Source organism: Periplaneta americana, chromosome 4 (assembly GCF_040183065.1).
Source record: "Periplaneta americana isolate PAMFEO1 chromosome 4, P.americana_PAMFEO1_priV1, whole genome shotgun sequence".
NCBI lineage: Eukaryota > Metazoa > Arthropoda > Insecta > Blattodea > Blattidae > Periplaneta > Periplaneta americana.
Genome location: NC_091120.1, coordinates 134,576,787 through 134,597,077, shown reverse-complemented (window position 1 = coordinate 134,597,077; position 20,291 = coordinate 134,576,787). Strand labels below are relative to the sequence as shown.

General features: G+C 36.2%; 1 protein-coding gene across 2 annotated transcripts in view; it reads right to left on the bottom strand.

Annotated features, from left to right (window-relative positions):
- Window positions 1–322: 322 nt before the first annotated feature.
- LOC138698205 (uncharacterized) overlaps window positions 323–20,291 on the bottom strand; it is a 93,103-nt gene continuing 73,134 nt past the window's right edge. The window contains exons 2-3 of one of the 2 annotated variants that reach the window (XM_069823989.1): window positions 16,712–18,099; window positions 323–2,304 (exon numbers count right to left, since the gene is read on the bottom strand). In XM_069823989.1, the coding sequence (XP_069680090.1) occupies window positions 1,950–2,304; window positions 16,712–18,099 (1,743 nt within the window). In that variant the 3' untranslated portion in view covers window positions 323–1,949. The remainder of the gene's footprint in view (window positions 2,305–16,711; window positions 18,100–20,291) is intronic. The other variant, XM_069823990.1, reaches the window with a different exon arrangement.

Here is a 20,291-nt window from a genome sequence, read left to right as displayed (position 1 = left end):
TTGTCCATTGTCTCTTGTGATGTCTTCGCGGTGGCTAATCTCATATCCAGAGAGGTCCTCAATGTGTGGATGAATCCACTGTCGATTCCGATACGTATCTTTGTTCCCCTCTACCGCAAAGACTTGAAAGTTCTTTAAATAGGAAATGTAAAATGGGTAAAGTTTTACAATATGTTCCCAGAATGGAAATACAGTATTGATAGGTTATAGTCGTGAAGACACAAGGAGGGACTGAGATGGGTTTTAACATAGCGTAATTCACCACTGATGATTATGATCACAATGATCGTGAGACGATACCAATGTGTTAATAAAACGCTAATTATATGAAATCGTTTTTATTTACTGAAAAACATTGGCTGCTATAAATTATAATTTATCATTGTCACACACATCCATTGTATTGTTAATTGCACATCAGATCATATCATCTACAGTAGGCAGTTACAAAAATTGTCACAAGATGCTAATGAAGATCTAAGCAAGTTAAACAGAAACAGCGTACCAAGATAACTATCTGTCATGTTCAACAAAGCTGTTTATTTATCGCAAAACAGAAGAAATATTTTCACAATTTAATTTAAGGAGAAGCTATCTCTTAATGAATCGATCATTACGAAGCAAACTACTATGCATGGTAGTTCTTACACAATTCATTAACTTTCATTTGTTTTATACAAAAGCAACGTAACACAAACGTCTCGTATGTCTATGGTGCGCGGTAAAAAGGGCATAAGTCAGAAATTGGTGTTTATGAGTTGTGACCTCCATGTGAATAAAAAATGTACTTCTTTAGGAGGTAAAGGAGCATAATATATCTATCCTCTTCCATAATTATGTAGAGCGACAGAGTTCAAGCCCATCATAATGATATTTGGTCACCATATCAAACATTACTTTTGCTAGAGCGAAAACTTGCAGTTTGTGACTTGTGCCCTTTTTAAAGCGCAAAATAGATATGTTATACTGAAATTTATTGGTGTTATTTTTCACCTCTGTACAAGTTTCACTCTTTAACAGAAGTGCTTGCTTGTATATAAAATGATGTTTATCTTGGTGTTACACACTAAGTGGAATAAGCGCAAATTTTGCTACAATAAGTATTTATTTCATAAAATTTGAACCATCACACATTGTGAGATCGGTTCTCTTGCTAGTTTATTCAAATTAATTGTTAAAGTAACAAAATGTCTTATTTCCTTTTCACATATGCACTTGCATAGTATTTGAACAATCGCTATAAAATGTAAAACTGTAATAGAAAATTAACTTACAAGAAAATTAAAAAAAAAAAAAAAAAAAAAAAAAACATTGTCTCTTCATTTTCGGTGTACTCAGTAAATCACACATTCAAAATATGTATATTGTACTTTCATTTCTAAAAATAATTAAACTCCACAGTGAAACGAAATTATCTCGTGAACGCCTTCCATTACATATTCGGCTTAATTATATTTGTGGACATATTGTAAGATTCAACTCTTTGCACATACTTTTATAAATAAAGCACATTGTAGTTTAATATAAAATCAGTATGTGTAATTCAAATATTTAATATAGGCTAATTTCATATTATATCCTTAGGACAATAACTATATTTTCCAATTCCAGGAAATGTTAGAACCAAAGTAAACATTGCTTTAAAATTAAGGTAAAATTCAATGCAAATGTATTCAAATTGATGACACTGCAATCATTCAACAATAACGATTAATGAATTGTCTACATCTTACAAATTATGTTATAAAATTGTTGTTCAATTTCTTGTTTGTTTCTGTTAAAAAAGCAGAAAACAAAAGTGAATGTCAACTGGGTTAATATTTGTGATTTGGAAGACAGAATAAAAGTACAAATATGAAGTCCGGAAAGTTCACTGGCCATTCATGGAACATTTTCTTCGATGTAATAAGTTTACAGCAGTATAAAAATACATGAAAAGCTGGATATCACTAGGAAGTCGTGGGGGGTGTTGTCTTCGTTGATCCTGAGTCAGTACCAACTGTCGATATCCTGCCGTTGGCAGAACTGCTTCCTCCACCATGGTCACTCGAACTTGTGGGACTTGACCCATTCCGGTCATAAAGATATGACAGATACGATGTGGGTCCTCGGTAGCCTGGAGGTCCATTTGCACCTCCACCTCCACCCCAAGAAGATCCTCCATGGGATGGAGAGTACCTGTCACCGTGATCGTGGCCGGATCCGCCGCCTCCGCCGCCGCCGCCGCCGCCTCCACCGTAACCTCCGTCGTAGTAATATTCCTTGTAATCGACATGTCCTGGTCCGCTACATGAAGAAGGATGCCTGCCATTAAGACGTAGTCCCTTTATCAAATCTAAGAGATACTACAGGGTATTGTCCGATTTTCTAAATTGGTCTCTTTTAATTCGATGTAAGAATGTAAGAAGCATTAAAGAACTTGTGTTTACTCATCCTGCGAAGACTGTACTTTGACATGGAGAACCTAGTGCTCACAAGTGTGCGTGTGTTTGTGTTTATACATATACAGGATGGAAGGGAATCGATTACATTAATTCACAGAGGTAATAAATCAAGTAAATGCCAACAAGTTTTGTCAAATAACTTTTTTGAGAGAAGAGACAGGATCAGAGAAACTCTGAAGGTTGAAAAATTAAGAACACAATTAGAAAATAAGAGATTACAATGGTTTGGGCATCTTAAGAGAATGGAAATGGAAAGGCTGCCAAAGAGAATACTAAATTTAAAAGTGAAAGGAAGATGGCCAATGGCAAAACCACGCGAAAATTGGCTAGATAAAATTCAGAAAAACTAACAAGAACGGGGATACAAGTGGGATGAAATAAACGAAAAAAGCTAGGGAAGACAGAAACGAATGCAGGCATATTTAGAAAAGACCTTTCCAAAGGAAGACACGATAAGAGGATGATGAAGTTTTTGATACTATGTCCAATAGTTTTGACAATAAGAAATGTAACGTCTGGCAACGCTCCTTGAGGTCATTGCTCCGCAGTGGGGGTGAGTAACTCCACTCCGCAAGACTTGCGAGAGGAGAATGTAAACAAAAAGTATAATCAGAAACGTTCCGATCAAATTACTGTACATTCGTAACACTTAATACATTACTTAACATTACTGTAAATTTAATTTATTTTCTAAATTAATTAATTTTTAATTCTTCAAAGATAACTGATATGAATAGTGAGTTTTTTTAGTTGGTTATCTAACGACGCTATATCAATTACGAGGTTATTTAGCGTCGATGAGATTGGTGATAGCGAGATGGTATTTGGCGAGATGAGGCCGAGTATTCGCCATAGATTACCTGGCATTAAGGTTGGGGAAAACCTCGGAAAAAACCCAAACAGATAATCAGCCCAAGCGGGATCGAACCCGCGCCCGAGTGCAAATTCAGACCGGCAGGCAAGCGCCTTAACCGACTGAGCCACGCCCGTGGCTAAGATTAAGTTGCAGAATGTTGCAGTAACAATGTTATTTTGAGTTTACATCAAATGTAAAGAAATCTTTAATGGAAATGTTTTATAAGAAAGTACATTATTTACTATTTTCTAAGTACGTAAAAAGGAAAGAAATCAACACATATTGTGAATGTTAAATAAGTTCCATGGTATTAAATTTAGTGTTATAGCGTAATGAAAATGTTACAAAACCAAACAATTTGCGTAATTAATTAATTTAATACCTTTTTTTCATGCTTTATGATAAAACAACATTACTTTTGAAATGAATTGAAAAGAAACATATTATATTAACTTACTGAAGAATGCTTGAATTGTTTTTATTTAATTTCTACAGCAGTAACAGTGAAACAAAAGCTACATGAGGTACTGTGAAAATAAATCCTTTTTTTTTAATAACGAAACTGTATTACTATTTCGATATAAGAAAGTTACCTCGCTTTCAAAACTTTCATGACATTTGAATAAACTTGTATATTTCCTTAATTTATGTGATAGTTAAACACCGATGCAATGAGAATGGTTGAAGAAATGGAAATACTAAAGAAATAGTACGTTGTATGCCACGAAGTTTACAGTACTAGTCTAAAGGTGAAACATATTTTATGTAGTAAGAATCTATAAACTAACTCATCTATAGTTTGGACGAAGCTAGTTTTATTGGAAAGTTTTCAAAATATTGAAAAAGTTTATGTTGTCCTGTAGGAGGTTTATGAAGGCTAAGATTGGGGCATTAAATAACACAGATCGTGAGGTGGCATTGAAAACTTGTGAACTACCAAGTTACGAGAATTTATTACATGCTGTTTATTTCTTGACCTTTTCTAAAGTAATTCTCACGCGAAATAATTTACATAATACAGGCCTGCCTGCCTGCCTTCTTCGCAGCCTTTGAGGTATACACCTCATGTGAATAAATAACTTTATAACACTTGAAAATGTCTGTTTCTTTTGCGTTATGTAACTTTTCTCGCTATTCTTAATAGCTCATTTATATTGTTTCAAAATAAAGGCAATAAAACTAAGATTTTCCTTTCCAGTATCAAAAGAAAAGCAGATTTTTAGTAATGCATATGAAGATATAAAATCTTACAGATTATGAAATATTAAATGACATGAATTGAATGAAATAGTACATCACACAAAATAATGTCTTTCCTGAAAGATATATAATGTAATAAAAAGTATAATGTCTTTATAACGAAGAAAGCATTGTTCTCGCTTGGTACTTCCTACATATCAAAAGTGAGACCAATATGAAATTTCGGGACAATACAGTGCATACAACTTAAAAGCTCTACAAAGTGTGCAAATATGGTGTTATGAAACTTAATACTACAGATTAATAGCATGTTACATTAAAAATAATTTGTTAAAAGATTAAGTGATTTGTTGAAAGATTAAGTGATATATGTAATTGTTACAAGTTGAACAGCTGTGCATGTAAAAAGTCACGAAGAACACTGCAAGTGAAATATTATACATTTGAGGGTGTCAGAAGCAAAGGGGTATAAGTGACATTTCTAAGAATATGAGTTAAGTGCATCCAGGGCAAGCTAAAACATTTAAAACTTTAGCGGCAAAGGGATACATCTTTCAACCATATTACACTCTAAAGTTGAAATAAATGTCACAGAATTTATGGAATTTTAAGTACTTTCAATCACATTTTCTCACGAATAACTTAAGTGCACTTATACCCCTTTGCTTCTGACCCCCTCATTTAAAAACATTATGAATGAACCTATGTGTACGATTTCCTCTGTAAAATAAATTTATTAAAATATACATTCTCTCGCTCTTGAATAGCGCATGATTTCATGAAAAATATTTGGGAAAATATACAGGGTGTTTCATAAGTACATGTAAATACTTCGTAAGTGTAATGTAGAGTTAAAAATAAGACTAAAGAGGTCTACACAACTTTTTCTGAAAATCCTTAGTTTCCGAGTTTGAATGCAATACATAATATAATACCTCGCTGTGGTAAACAAGATGAATATCTCCAGATCTGACAAGACCAGATTTTATATAAGGGGAGCAGTGAAATTTTGAGTGTATAGAGATCGCTCCAAGCACACTAGATGAACTGCAAACTGCAATAACGTTGTATGATAAATAGGGAACATTTTACAACGTAAAGTGGTGAAAGTATTTTAAAATGAAAACTTCTGTACAAATTATTATTATTATTATTATTATTATTATTATTATTATTATTATTACTACATAAAAATAGGCCTATTGTTAACTTCGCCATATTTAGCCACGGTACATCTCGATTTGTCTTAAATCCTAAATTAACTTTTTTTCTTGTATTGGCTCTTTAATATTCTTTGACCCTGTTCATTCTCTATTTGATTTTAATTTTATTTTATTATTTTTGTCACTGTTTGTAGACTATATGTTGTATTTTGTATGTGCTATCTGGTGGGAAGGAAGAGAAGGCCCTAAGACTTTAATCTTGTTATTGTTGTTCAGTCAACTGTCCGAAGACAGGTCTGAACCTGACAAGTGATACCAATAAGGCACCACTTATGAGGCAACTAGGCCAGGAGATAATGTGGTAGGATGGCCAGTTCCTTTCCCACTGTTGGATTATAAATAAATAAATAAATAATTAATTAAATACTAAATAATAAATAAATAAATAATAAAACACTATGGCAAATATCGGAACGAGCGCTAGAAAGGAATGGACCACGGATCTACATCTTCCCCACCTCACAAATTTAGGCATTTTCCAAATTAAAGTCTTCTGAACTCAGAGACTTGGATTCAGCATGTTGCCTTCGGTACTCTAAGGCGTATTTACTCGAGTATCATTAGCATAACGCAAGAACTCGGTTCCTTCCTCTTGTGAGGACTGGTGCGCTGGTTCTCCCACTCGCTGTTCAGAGTTTTATCATCTTCGGCGATCATACTCTTTTACTGTTCTATCGTGCTTCATCCCTCCTCTTGTGGTAGCTATTATGCTACGTCCATTTTCGGTTTTCTTCTTAAAATTTCTCTAATGCTTCTTCACATATAATGGTGAAAATGTGAAAATCAAAGTGAGACAAGTGGCCAAGAATTGGAGCCCACATACAAACTTTTTCTCATCTCCAGCTACCCTTGTAACGACGCGTTTTCAAGCACACATTAAATGTTTTCCCTCCCATTACATTCAAATGTTATGTTCATCATTGCCTGCATTATCATCAACAACAACAAGAACGTGCAGAAATGGTATTTTTGCGCTTTTTCTGTCTGCAAAATAGTAAGAATCTTAAGTATAGCAATTCCCTCTGATCAAATGGTGAGAAAGTCGTAATATCATCGCTTATGATAATACACAAACGGAATATAAATACCTAAATCAGTCACTTCACAATCCAAGAGATGTTAATCTCCAATTGGAAGTCTGGAATAGCACTTGTCGCAGCTGTATTTATAGCCTCATTTTGTAACATTCGATTCAGAGCGCAGAACCAATTTGGGACATGACCTGTGACAATCAGACCAGCGAATAGGGATTATGTAGAATGGACACTCAGCGAATTTTCCTGTTTTGTTTCTCTGTGCGCCGGGGTTTAGTTCCACTTTCAAGCGCTAGAGGTTAGTGTAATCGAGCACACGCTAAGATAATAATTGAATATAAGAGTTGAGATAGAAGATACATACATCGCCTAACCTTATTGCATAAACCAGTAACGTCTTGCTTCAAATAAATTCAAGTTAACAGCTTTTCCTTATTTCTCAGTGATAAACAAGTTGTAATAATAATTTTTTATGTTTTATATCTAATAGATTATATTAAAAAATAATGTAATAGGCTACATTAAAAAATTATATATCAAATTCGGTTAATATTTGTACACAATGTACAGGCAAATGGTTTTACTTCTCATTTTCAGCGCTATCAAATCATTACATAGGTATTTTAATTGTTGTTGGGGTCAAAGTCTCAACTCTCATTATAAAGGAACTCTTAGATTCTAGACATTAGAGTTAATGACGGATTTATTACTTCATATGTCCAAATTATTTTATTTTAGTTCATAATGTACTTAGCTGTAATAAATTGTATATGTTACATTTTTGCTGTGTCGACTGCTAGCTGGTGTGATGTCAGTGCCAACTCCTGGGAGAAAGCAGAATCTCACGCTCAAACTGGTTTGAAGGTCATTGAAATCAGTCCTTCTACATCAAAGGTACCGACACGAACTGTCCATACTGTATAATTATCTATACTCTTGTCAGACTGTGTAGTCTGCGGATGCTATGTCGTTTAATTAAAGAAGGACTTAATGCAATTACTTACAAATATGCCTAATTACAATTTGTATGAGCGTTTGAAAGTTAGTTCTGTGTTAGAATAACAAACTTCCAAAATCACTTCATTATTAAGCACTCAACAAATTACACGGATTTTGAATGTAAGACATATGAGTTAAACACACTCTTAAAATTAGCAGCGGGGTATGGCCTTGACATGAACTGTATCGTGAGATATATCTACGAGCAACGGCGTGGAACGTTTTAAATGCAAATTGCTTACTGATAATCTAGATGGCCGTGGTTTCTCCTTGTAGTTATGCTGATATATTTTACACTCATCATAATATTAATGCTCTGTGAGCCTGTATTTACATGATAACGGTTGACTGCAGTACGGTAACGTATCATGCCTGTTCTTCAGTTAAAAGCTAATTACATCCAGTATCTCATTCAAATCTTTTTCACCACAAAATTAATTATTGTGTTAGAGCATTAGGTCCAGCAGAGATTATTCGCACTGATATAATGTACAGTTCTCGAAACTGAATATGTATATTTTCTTAAGTAGGAAGTTTCACGATATAATGATGTGCAACATTCAAGAATGCGAATAATCCTTCATGTAAAAATGTTTGAAAGTTTATTAAGTGATATTTTAGATTATGTGAAACTAAATTTCTGCTTTGTGCTTATATCATAGAATACAAATACTTAATACAATGCATTTCGTAATTAGTGCGTATATTTGAAATTTAATTATGTAAAATGGAAAATTTTTAAGACAGTTAATTTCCAAAGACAGAAATGAACATATAACCTTCCATTACAAATACACATAATTAGTCTATGTATCGAAGGCAAAAATTAAATTAAAAAGGAAGACCAAAAATGTAAAAATAACTGTAAGTTCTTTATAACATTAACTACCTTTAACGACAGATTTAATATTTAAGGTTAATGAAGATGATTAGTATTTATAGCTGCTATAGCTTGTAAAATTGTTTTGTCGTTTCTTAGAGTTCCTCAAAAGATTTTCCCAATCTTCTTGGCACGTTTTGGTTTTACCCGTTAACCCTTTATACCTTCTTTTGCGATCAGCACGCATGGACTATGCTTGTAACTTTTGCTTCCATAACTAAGTGACACTGACTCTTGTAAAAGTTATCAATTTCAATCTTTACTCCTGGATAAATAATGAATAAATTTTTAGTACCCAACTTTCCTTGTATAAGTATACTCGTCTAACTTTCGCTTGCACGGATGACTTATCAGAGTAAGGTATCATCATTTCCTTTCACTCATAGTTAATTTTGAAACTGCCATCTATCGGCTGATACAATAACAATGGTGCTGCCCTTATAATCGTGTTCAGGAACTTCCTCTTACGTAATGTGTTACATATTTTTCTACTTTTTATGTCGAATATATAGACGTTTAAAATTAATATGTAGGAAGAAAGAATGCATATATAAAAGTAGGAAAACATGAAACACTGTAAAAATGAAAATGATTGAATCAATGAATGAACGAATTAATTAGTCAACCATAATAGGAATATAGACAAATAGATGGAAATAAGAATAAAATACGTAAAATAAATTATAAGAAAGAATTAAATAATTAAGAAAGACCGAACGAATTACAAAAATGGTAAGGCAATAAGAGGATATTAAAAAAATAAATGAATTAGTGGAAGAACAAGAGAAGTATGTATATAAATACCATAAAAGGGAAGGGAAAATAACAGGAAAAAAACTAAATAAATGATGTTACTTTGCGTCGGTATGTTGAGGTGTTTTGGGGATTTTTAGCAATTCCCTCAAATCAAAAGTTTCCGACGCTTCTGAACTCCTTCGTTAATGTTGTAACGATTATAAGAAAAGAATAATGTAATAAAATATACTATTTCTTCCATAAAATTTATTAAATGCAACCAAACTCCTTATTTCCGCTATTACAAGTTAGTCCTGGTAACCGAAGGATGGTAATGTCGTCACAGAATATAAATCGAAGAAATACAGGACAGCTTCTCATCCTCTCTTAAATACTGGTCAGGGATATGAAAAGCTAGTAGTCACTGAAATTACTTATTTAATAATTATTTCCAATTACAAAGACTGCTTTACCCAGCAGAGATTTTCAACTACAATCTATATAGTTAAAGACGAAGAGATGGTAGATCTAATTGTAAAATTTATACTACAAAACTTGTAACTGCAGATTTTATTCAGAGAGGATGAGATACGAATAATTAGGGATCGAATTGTATTTATTCTATATATTTTGATTTATAGGGCACTTTCAAAGAAGACGACATGATTTTGAAATTATAATTCTTTGACTGATATCCCTTTTCAACTAAAAAAACTATTTAGAAACAGAGCAATGATTGCACGGTGATCACAGAGCAGTGATTAAATGGGATTCGTAAATGATACTAAATTAATGTATGCAAGACGGTTTATCTATCACAAGTCTAAAAATCTGCTCGCGATCGAGCCATATTAAACACAGCGATGAAGGCTATGACTTACAATAAAATTGATGGGAAATCAATGCGAGCCTTGCATAATCAATGATATTAAAATAATTGCCGAATGAACGTGATCACCCGAAATCTACAGTGCAATCAGTTATGCTTTCCCCCGCGGCGCAGAGTTTTTCCTATGAGCGAGCCCCCACTCGTTTGCCGCGCACTGGAGGGAGTGGCAAGCCTACTTGCTGACCTTGCTCAATGTCGCAGTCGTAGCGCAGCTGTTCCCGGGTGTGTGTTGTGTTGTTCGGATCTTAATTCGACAGTATACATGAAGTGTATTATGCCTCGTGAGTTTACAACGGCACAGCGTGTCTTTATTTACGACTCATATGTGTTAACTCAGCCAACTCGTGAAGTTAGAAGATTGTTTCAAGAAAGATTCCCGAGTGTAGACGCTACAGATCGTAAAACAGGCCATAATCTTTATTACAAATTTCAGGAAACTGGAAGTGTCTGGCCTAAGAAACAAAAAGCAACCTATGGTTCTTATCAAAGAAAGATTACATGACACTCGTAATCGTTTAGAAAATTCTCTTAGAAAATCTCTTTGTCTTGCACAACAAGTGGGATTTTCATATGGGTCTGTGCAAAATGCTACTAAAATATTGTACTTTGAGCCGTATAAAATAACTATGGCACATACACTTCAGCCAGGTGACCCCATACTTGGGCGCACATTTTGAGTGGATTCGGGAAAATGTATATAATTGACAAAAATAGACCCACATTTAATATTTTTATCGGAAGAGACCTGGTTCCACTTCTACGATTATATGTACTTAAAACAATCGTTACTGGAGTACTGATAGACCTGACTTCATACATGAAGTGCCCCTCCATTATGACGAAATCGGTATATGGTGCGTCATTACTAGTGAAAGAATCATAGGACCATTTTTTTTTTGGAGAATACAGTTCACTCTGTTACTTATGTGAATACCATACTAACCCCTTTTTTCATAGAATAAACCGACAGGGATCGTGATCATGCATTTTTTCAACAGGACTATGCCACTGCTCACACTGCGAATATTTCCATGACAGATTTTCACAACGTGTTTTACAAGAGAGAGTTATTATAAGGGATTTTTTGCCCCCTCGGTCCCCCGATCTATCAGCCTGCGATTATTATCTCTGGTGTAAATTACAAAAAAACAGTGTTCAAGACGATCCCGCACTCCATACAAGAACTCAAAGATACTGTAATATTCTTCAGGAAATTGTCCGGATTTCTCAAAATGAACTACAGCGAGTGATGAATAATTTCCTAAAAAGACGCAAAAATGCGTGGAGAATGAAGGGGGCAGTTTCAGCATCTCATTTGACAATTTGATAAGTAAAGTAAAAAAAAAATGTTATGCTTTATTTAACGACGCTCGCAACTGCCGACGTTATATCAGCGTCGCCGGTGTGCCGGAATTTTGCCCCGCAGGAGTTGCTTTACACGCCAGTAAATCTGCTGACATGAGACTGTCGCATTTAAGCACACTTAAATATCATCGACCTGGCCCGGAATCGAAACCGCAACATCGGGCATAGAAATCCAGCGCTATACAAATTGCGCCAACCAGGCCGACATGGTAAGTAATGAGCCTCTTAAATTTGTTTATGTATCTTTGTATGGTTGGTTTGTTTTATTGTTTTATCCTTCCGCTAATCATCGAGACCCGGCTAACTGGCTAACCGGCTAACGAGCGGCGTAAATTTGTTTGTGTATTATTGTATGGTTAGTTTGTTTCATTCTCCAGCTAATCACCAAGACTTGGCTAACTGGTTAACGAGTGGCGTAAATTTGTTTGTGTATTGCTGTATGAGTGGTTTGTATTATTGTTTTCATCTCCCGCTAATCACCGAGACTCGGCTAACTGGCTAACCGGCTAAGGAGCGGCGCGTTCACCCATAGGCAAAAAACTCCGGCGGAAAGCAAAACTTATCGTATTGTGCAAGAAGCAAGTATAACACACTCCGATGCAATATGTGATTTTGGAATCTAAGGTGAAGATTGAAATCGTAACTTTCGAAATGATAGTATGGTATACGTTATCTTACTTGTACTTATTAATTTGATTATTATTTATTTATTTGTTTATGAAATTGATTAACATGCCTAATGAAGATTAAAAGCCGAGGGAAATTACAAAATATACAATTAATTTTGATATGCATATCTGTTGTTCCTTAATTATACACACAAGTGTTATACTCTAAACTATTTGCGATGAGTCAACATCCAACTTCGGATTTAAGAATGAATGTTCACAAGACTTCAAGGTTTATTCTTCAATTAGGAAATCCGTCCTCTAATTAAGAAGAGCAGTCTGCACAACGACCTTAGCAAAAATGCAAATAATATTATTTATGTCTTCGCTAGCGTGCAGCATCATCAAGACTATCAAGAGAAGTGACGTTTGAAGGCAACTCAAAAAACGAATATTTATTACTTTTATTTGCATTACATTAAGCGTCAAATTTAAGTGCAAAATTGCCTGCCGCAATTATTAAAAAATTCAATTTAATCTAAGTAATTTATTATCGGACAAACTATTAGCTTTCTCTCATAGCTGAATTTTTTTAAAAGTCGAATTCTTTCTCTCACAGAGCAGTAAAAATATATCTCTCGTCCACAGAGAAGGACTATTTCTTCTGTCTTGTACACATACACCTCTTTGTCCTGCGCTGTCATACGTAAGGCATCAACTCGTACAATGCTTGTGAGATAAACATGCTACTTTATTACAGGAATATCTAGCATTAATTAATGCGAACGGACTTTAAGACAGCTGTCTTGCAATGTTTCTTAAATGAAATTGGATCTAACAAGTAATCATTATCATGGGGGCAGAAAAAAAGTTTAATTTCTTTTCTTCCACCATGTTAAAAATGTCAAAGCAAGTACTTATAAAAATTTTGACCACTCGAGCGCAATTACGAGGGTCCCACAGAAAGTCAGTCACCCAGGGGTCGTTTACAGAAAGGAAACACAGTTTCTTGGAAAGATTTATTGAATCAGATACAGCAAGTGTTGAACTGCTTTCCAAAATAGATTCGACGGAATAATAAGGGTGTAATTTATGTTTTGTTATTTGAAGTGTTGTATCAGTGAAGAAGTGTGTTGTGTCTGTGAATTGTGTCGGTGAAGTTCTATAGTTCATAGTAGTATTGCAAAGTATTTCAACAATGAAATGTTTCTGAAGTGTTAGTGAAAACAGGATAGTGTCAGTGAAATGTTTCATAGTTCCAGTGCAGTGAGTGGATTGATAGCGAAACGAGTGTAGTGCTGAAAGGTACTTGAGAAAGTATGAACATGTATCATATACAGTATACTCGTGGGTTTAAGTTCGAACTTAGGGTTAAGATATAAATCAGATTTACTTTAATTAATTATGTTATATTGATTTATTGTGCTTCATTTAATTTAGGATGCTCCTTGTTGATATTATTATATATTGTTATGATTATTTTATTATTAATATTACGAATTGTAGTTTATTATTAATTGTAATTATTGAGTGTAACTAGTTACCACTGCCACTGGGTATTTACCCATTTCCAGTGTGAATAAATACATACATATTCTCCATCGGAAATGAGACATTTGTCATATACCTACAGTGGGGTCAACTTTTGTATCCCTGTGGCGTAGAAGTCTGCCACCTGGGATCGGAACCAGTGTGAGACAGCAATCTGTACGTCTCTTTCATTCAACGATATGAGAAATGTATCATTTCGGGTGGGAAATATGTTGAAAAATAGCTCAATAATTTTGCTGTATCTGTTCCAATATATCTTTGCATGAAATTATGTTTTCTGTCTTTAAAAGGCGTCAGGGGAATTTACTTTCTGGGAGGCCCTCGTAATTGCGCTCTAGTCGCCATAATTTTTAAAAGCACTTTCTTGATGTTATTAATATTATGAAAGAAAAGAAATTAACATTTTTATCTGCCCCCTTGAGAATGTTTGCTTGTGAGACAAATATTTATATACAGAGTGAAAATAAATTAAACCGACAAACTCTGGGAGGTTGTATGGGACACCAAAACAAACTGTTTCCTCTAATATCATATTTTTTTAAAGGCTTTATTAAACCGGCAAAGAATGTGTGCGTTCTTCAGTTCATGACTACCCTACAAATTCAAGTCTTGTTCTACGTCTTGACCCAGTGCAGTGCTTTATTAAACCGGCAGAGGGCGTATGCGTTCTTCAGTTCATGACTACTCTACAAATTCACATCGTGTGCGTGACTACTTGAACAATTTCCAGGGAAGTGGATTGGCAGAGGCGGTCCTGTATCTTGGCCTCCTCGATCTCCTGATTTGACCCCTCTGGTATTTTTTGTGTGGGAACAGATGCGTAATCTTGTTTACGCAACCCAATTGAATCAGAAGATGATCTGATGGCCCGCATATATTTTCTGCAGCGCGCAAAATAAACGATAATTCTGAAGTCTTTCACTGCGTTAGACAGTCTATGTCCCGCCGATGTAGTCTAACCTTTGTGTACATGTCAATGGAGGTATTTTTAACATCTTTTGTAGTGATTTTGGTGTGTAAATGTTTTTTTTAAATCTTTTGAAGTAATTCTGGTGTGTAAAAGTTTTATAAGAGTCTCAAGCAATAAAGCATGGCAATGGTTTGTGTTACATTAAGATTTGGTGTCCTCGCGAAATAGTGCCTCATAGCACACTATGACATTAGAGAAAACTGTTTGTTTTGGTATACCATACAACCTCTCAGAGTTTGTCAGTTTAATTTCTTTTCACCCTGTATGCAGTTATTGAAATAGGAACAATTTTCAGAGCACCAAATAAACTGTAGTGTATAATATACGAGTGTTTAAGTAAAACAACATTATTAAAATTAAGATGTCATAGGCCTATATATAGAACACAGAACTGCACGCAATGTATTCTTTACCTAACATAATTAGGAACTTAAAATCCAGACGTTTGAGATGGGCAGGGCATGTAGCACGTATGGGCGAATCCAGAAATGCATATAGAGTGTTAGTTGGGAGACCGGAGGGAAAAAGACCTTTAGGGAGGCCGAGACGTAGATGGGAGGATAATATTAAAATGGATTTGAGGGAGGTGGGGTGTGATGATAGAGACTGGATTAATCTTGCACAGGATAGGAACCGATGGCGGGCTTATGTGAGGGCGGCAATGAACCTTCGGGTTCCTTAAAAGCCATTTGTAAGTAAGTAAGTAAGGCCTATGTGCAAATAGATCTATATTCGAAGGGTTTACCGAGGTAACTTGAAACATTATTAGAGAAGTGACTATGACAACAGGCAGTAAAATGCCCTATTCAGAGTGTATATACTTAGGAATCAATGCTTTTAGTACACAAATTTTATTTTCGTATTTGATGCCATGAATTGGGCGCTTCAATGCTAAGTTTGTTTCTAATAGACTGATTTATTGCAGTGGAAAGCTTCACAACATTGGTTTTATTTCTTTATAAGAAACATTTATTTAAAAAAATAGTTTTTAGAAAAAGAATTTGCTTTCGAAATATCTGCAAAGAATGCAGTTCGTGTTTTTGTATTATTGATTACTTCAAGAAATGTATTGTAATTTTAACTTTGGGAAATGTTGGAAGTCACTGTCTTAAATGCTCTAAAACATTTTTTAAGTTTTAACATAAGGCGATTTATTCATCGAATTCATAAATTGTTGTAATATAGCTATGGAACCCTAATTTTTCCCCACTCACTGTAAGAATCCGTCAATTATTATCTCCAAGATAATTCATATTTCATCATAACTTGAACAGTTTCGAAAACATAATTCCCCTCTGTATTATTATTATTATTATTATTATTATTATTATTATTATTATTATTATTATTATTATTATTGCAGTTTATATTCATTCTTGATCCTATAGACTTCTCTGGCTTATTGTGAGACACTATTCCGCCACTAACGCAAACATAATTGATTGTTCTGAACATTGATACGAACGAAGTACATGTATGTGAGCTAACTATATGGATGATGGTCTTAGGGGTGAGCGCACATTTAGGCAGTTTTCTCCACATCTGTTCTATTCATTACCACTGTCCAAAACATTTGTCCCCTATTTCTCTTTAAAATGAAAGCCTCTCTCCAATTTACTTTATCTTCTACTCCGTATTCCATTTTATATGCATGCTTTTAGCAACGCCCTCAAGTTTGTTCGTTTTCTCATATAAATTATTTCTCGCCTGCTATTCTCCGTAGGCTTATGTATTTTTTTATTCATTATTAAAGCCCAAAAGAATAGGATACATTTCTTAACTCTCTGTCACCTGATGACTATGGCACAACAACTTGTGAAATGTCGTGAAGATGGAAGATACAACTAACTCAAATCTCTTATGAGTGAAATGGATTTATCATCTTGTTAGTGATTGAAAAGTTGCAGTGCTTGAGTCATCTTACCAAGAATGAGAAGAACATTATCGTTTAACTCACCCGCGGTCCCTCCAGCTTCCTCCACTCGACGATGGAGGATCTCGTCCCCAGTCTCCTCCACCTCCACCACTGCCACCCCTGTAGCCACCTCCACCACTGCCTCCACCTCCGCCGCCACCACCATATTCCCAACTAGACGCATATCCTTTGTCGTAACCCCAGCTTCCCTGGCTACCACCCCCACGACCGCTGCTGTCCCATCCCCTATTTGGTCCATCCCACCCTCCTCCTCCTCCTCCTCCTCCTCCGCCGCCTCCAGGACCCCAACCTGGTCCTCGTTCATCCCATCTATTACCTCCTCCACTTCCACCGGGAGCCCATCTTCCTCCTCCAGATCCCCTTTCTTCCCACCTTCCTCCTCCAGGACCTCTGTCTTCCCATCTTCCCCCTCCAGAGCTTCTTTCATCCCATCTACCACCGCCGCCACTACCACCACCCCCCCAAGCGCCACCAGGACTTCCTCTGTTGTCCCAGCTACCAGATCCTCCGCGGTTATCCCAACCACCTCCAGGCGGACCGCGATTGTCCCAACTCCCTTGACCTCCTCTATTATCCCAAGCCCCTCCAGGAGAACCTCCGCGATTATCCCAGCTACCAGAAGGACCTCCTCGATTATCCCAACTTCCAGAAGGACCTCCTCGATTATCCCAACTTCCAGAAGAACCTCCTCCTCCTCTATTGTCCCAGGCTCCTCCAGGAGAACCTCCGCGGTTATCCCAACTTCCAGAAGGACCACCCCTGTTGTCCCAACTTCCAGATGAACCGCCTCTATTATTCCAGCTTGAAGAAGGTCCTCTGTTATCCCAACCTCCACTTCCAGCGCCTCCACGATTGTCCCAACCTCCTTGACCGCGAGTATCATATTTGTTAGAGCCACCGCCCTTATCCCAACCACCAGACGTTCCTCCATAAGAACCCTTACTCCAACCTCCAGGGGGACCTCTACTATCCCAGCCTCTATTGTCCCACCCTGAGCTCCCACCTTTGCCCCACCCGTCCCCATATGACCCACCACTTCCCTTTCCACCTTTTTCCCAACGAGTCCCTGGTGGAACTCCATATCCAAGGTTATCGTATCCGTTCCCCCTATCCCAACCGTTACTTCCTCCAGTGCTGGGGCAACGCGGACACCTGTCCCAGCTGTTAGAGGGACCGACTGGACCTCCGGACTGCCCCCAACCTGCTCCTGCTCCTCCGCTGGTTCTTTGGTCCCAGTGAGATGAACTAGAGCCCCGCTGGTCGGAGTACCCTGTACCCGTGTAGCCCGGGCCGTAGCGGTTGTAGTAATAGCTGTCGTCACGAGTCGGTCTATACAGCGCTCCTCCTGTGTCTGCCGCCAGGAGCAGTACTGTGCCGAGTGTGACGACCCAATTGGCTGATGATGTTCGCTGTCGGTCAGGAGAAAACAAATATTTATAGCGTCCATATTATTCTTCCTACATAATTCCGTATATTATAAATATTGGTGTTACAAAATGTATTACATTTTATTTAATTCTAATTACATCAAAAATTGAGAATGATCTGATATACAAAATTCTTTATCGTTATATTCATAGATATACGTACATTTCAATCCATGATACGGAAAGAGTTATATTCTGAGAATATCTCTGAATTTTTTATCCTACCGTGCCAGTTTTGTTCATAGTCAATACTTGGAATGTCAGTTTATCGTGAAGCAAGCACAAGAAATTTCCGAGTATTTTTCTTACCAATAAAAGCCGACTCAAGTTCTCATAGGCCTATACAGGATGATTTATAAATACCTATAAAAACTTTGTGGGTGTAATGTAGAGTTAAAATACAACTAAAATTTTCTATGCAACTTTCCTCGCAAATCCTTACTTTCAGAGTTATGATGCATAGTGTCATATCCTTCCAGGTATAAAAAATATGGGCCAGTAAAGCCTTCGGCTGTGTCACGTTCGCATACATGGCGACTGCGTTAGATGTTTCTTATTCGTACACCCACTACAGTTGATTCCGACCTGATAGGACTTTGTTTACTGTACGTAGGTATGTTTAGTTGTATGGCACTGTTGCATTTCCTACAGTTACCACGTCCCGTAGGCACACATTCATTTTGTCGTTAGTTCAGTAGGCTTCAGTTGTGTACGGTAAGCTAGATCGTGCAACACCAGTTGCTTGGCCAGCCAGATCACCAAACTTCTACCTTTGGGGTCGTCTGAGGGCGCTTGTTTATGTCACTCAAATTTTGATAATAGCATAACTACAGCAGTGACATCAAAATAGCTATGAAACAGTTCAGAATGAGTTGAACGAGGTCTGTAAAATTCTAAGATCAGTACATACCTGCGTACAGTAAACGAAGTTTTATCAGGTCGAAATCAACTGTACGTAATAGGAGTGTACTAATAACAGACATCTAACGCAGTCGCTATGTAGGTGAGCATTACACTTCCGACGGCTTTACTGGCCCATGTTTTTTATATCTAGCAAGATAGGACATTTTGCATCATAACTCTGAAAGTAAGGATTTGCGGGAATAGTTGTATAGAACATTTTAGTTTTAGTTTTACCTCTACATTACACCCACAAAGTTTTTACAGGTATTTATGAATCACCCTGTATACATATTACGGAAAAAATTAACGTCTAAAATGATTAAATGTCGCGTCGCCTATGTGCCAGAATTTTGTCAGTAGATGAGCACAATTAAATGCTATCGACCTGAGCCAGGATAGAACCTGCAACCTCAGACACAGAAGGCCAGCATTCTACCGACTGTGCTACCCAGGTCAACAGTCTCAAATGTTGTTCCTGATAGATTCGTTAGTTGAAAATTAGTACCTGGAAAACAATACAAGTAGAAATGTAATATGTTCAAAATATTAACTGGGGTATAATATAATACTTATACCTAAATAATAAGTTGCAAGAATCCGTCTTCTTACTGATGTTATTGTAGGCTCAATATCCATAATTTTCTCTTAACATTCCTGAGGCTAAAGACATCCCACAGGATAATTTTTAATAAAAATATAGGTGCAGTAGCATGAAATATTCGATAATTTTTGTGTCAGTCTCTACTTACACACTTTGTATTCAAGCAGTGTTACGAGGTCTTCAATAAAATTTAGCATGGGCTATAAAACTTATCCATGATCTTTTAATTCCCACGTGAAATAAATTATGACATTTCAAAAAATCATTTTATTTTCTATCCATTTCATATTGATAGCTACCATATTGTTAAGCACTGCTTAACAATGTATTGTCGTTTGTTAACAGTTATGTATCCGCAGGGTGTGAACTAACGGGGAGGATGGGGAGGGGATTTCCCCCTGTTGGAAAGTTATCCCCCTCCCATAAATTCATATTAACGTCCCTGCCATGGATACCTTCTATCCCCCCTCTCACAAAATATAATTGTTTTAATGTGAGTATACTTTATAAAATATAAAGCAAAGAAAATAATATTGATGTATTATCATCACCGGCAACCAGACAACAATCAATAACTTAGGAATTACGCATCTTATCTTAAGCCTGCTCATGGATATAATTATTATTATGATCAAGATGCAAGACCAGCAATTCTGCAATCAAGCGTTGA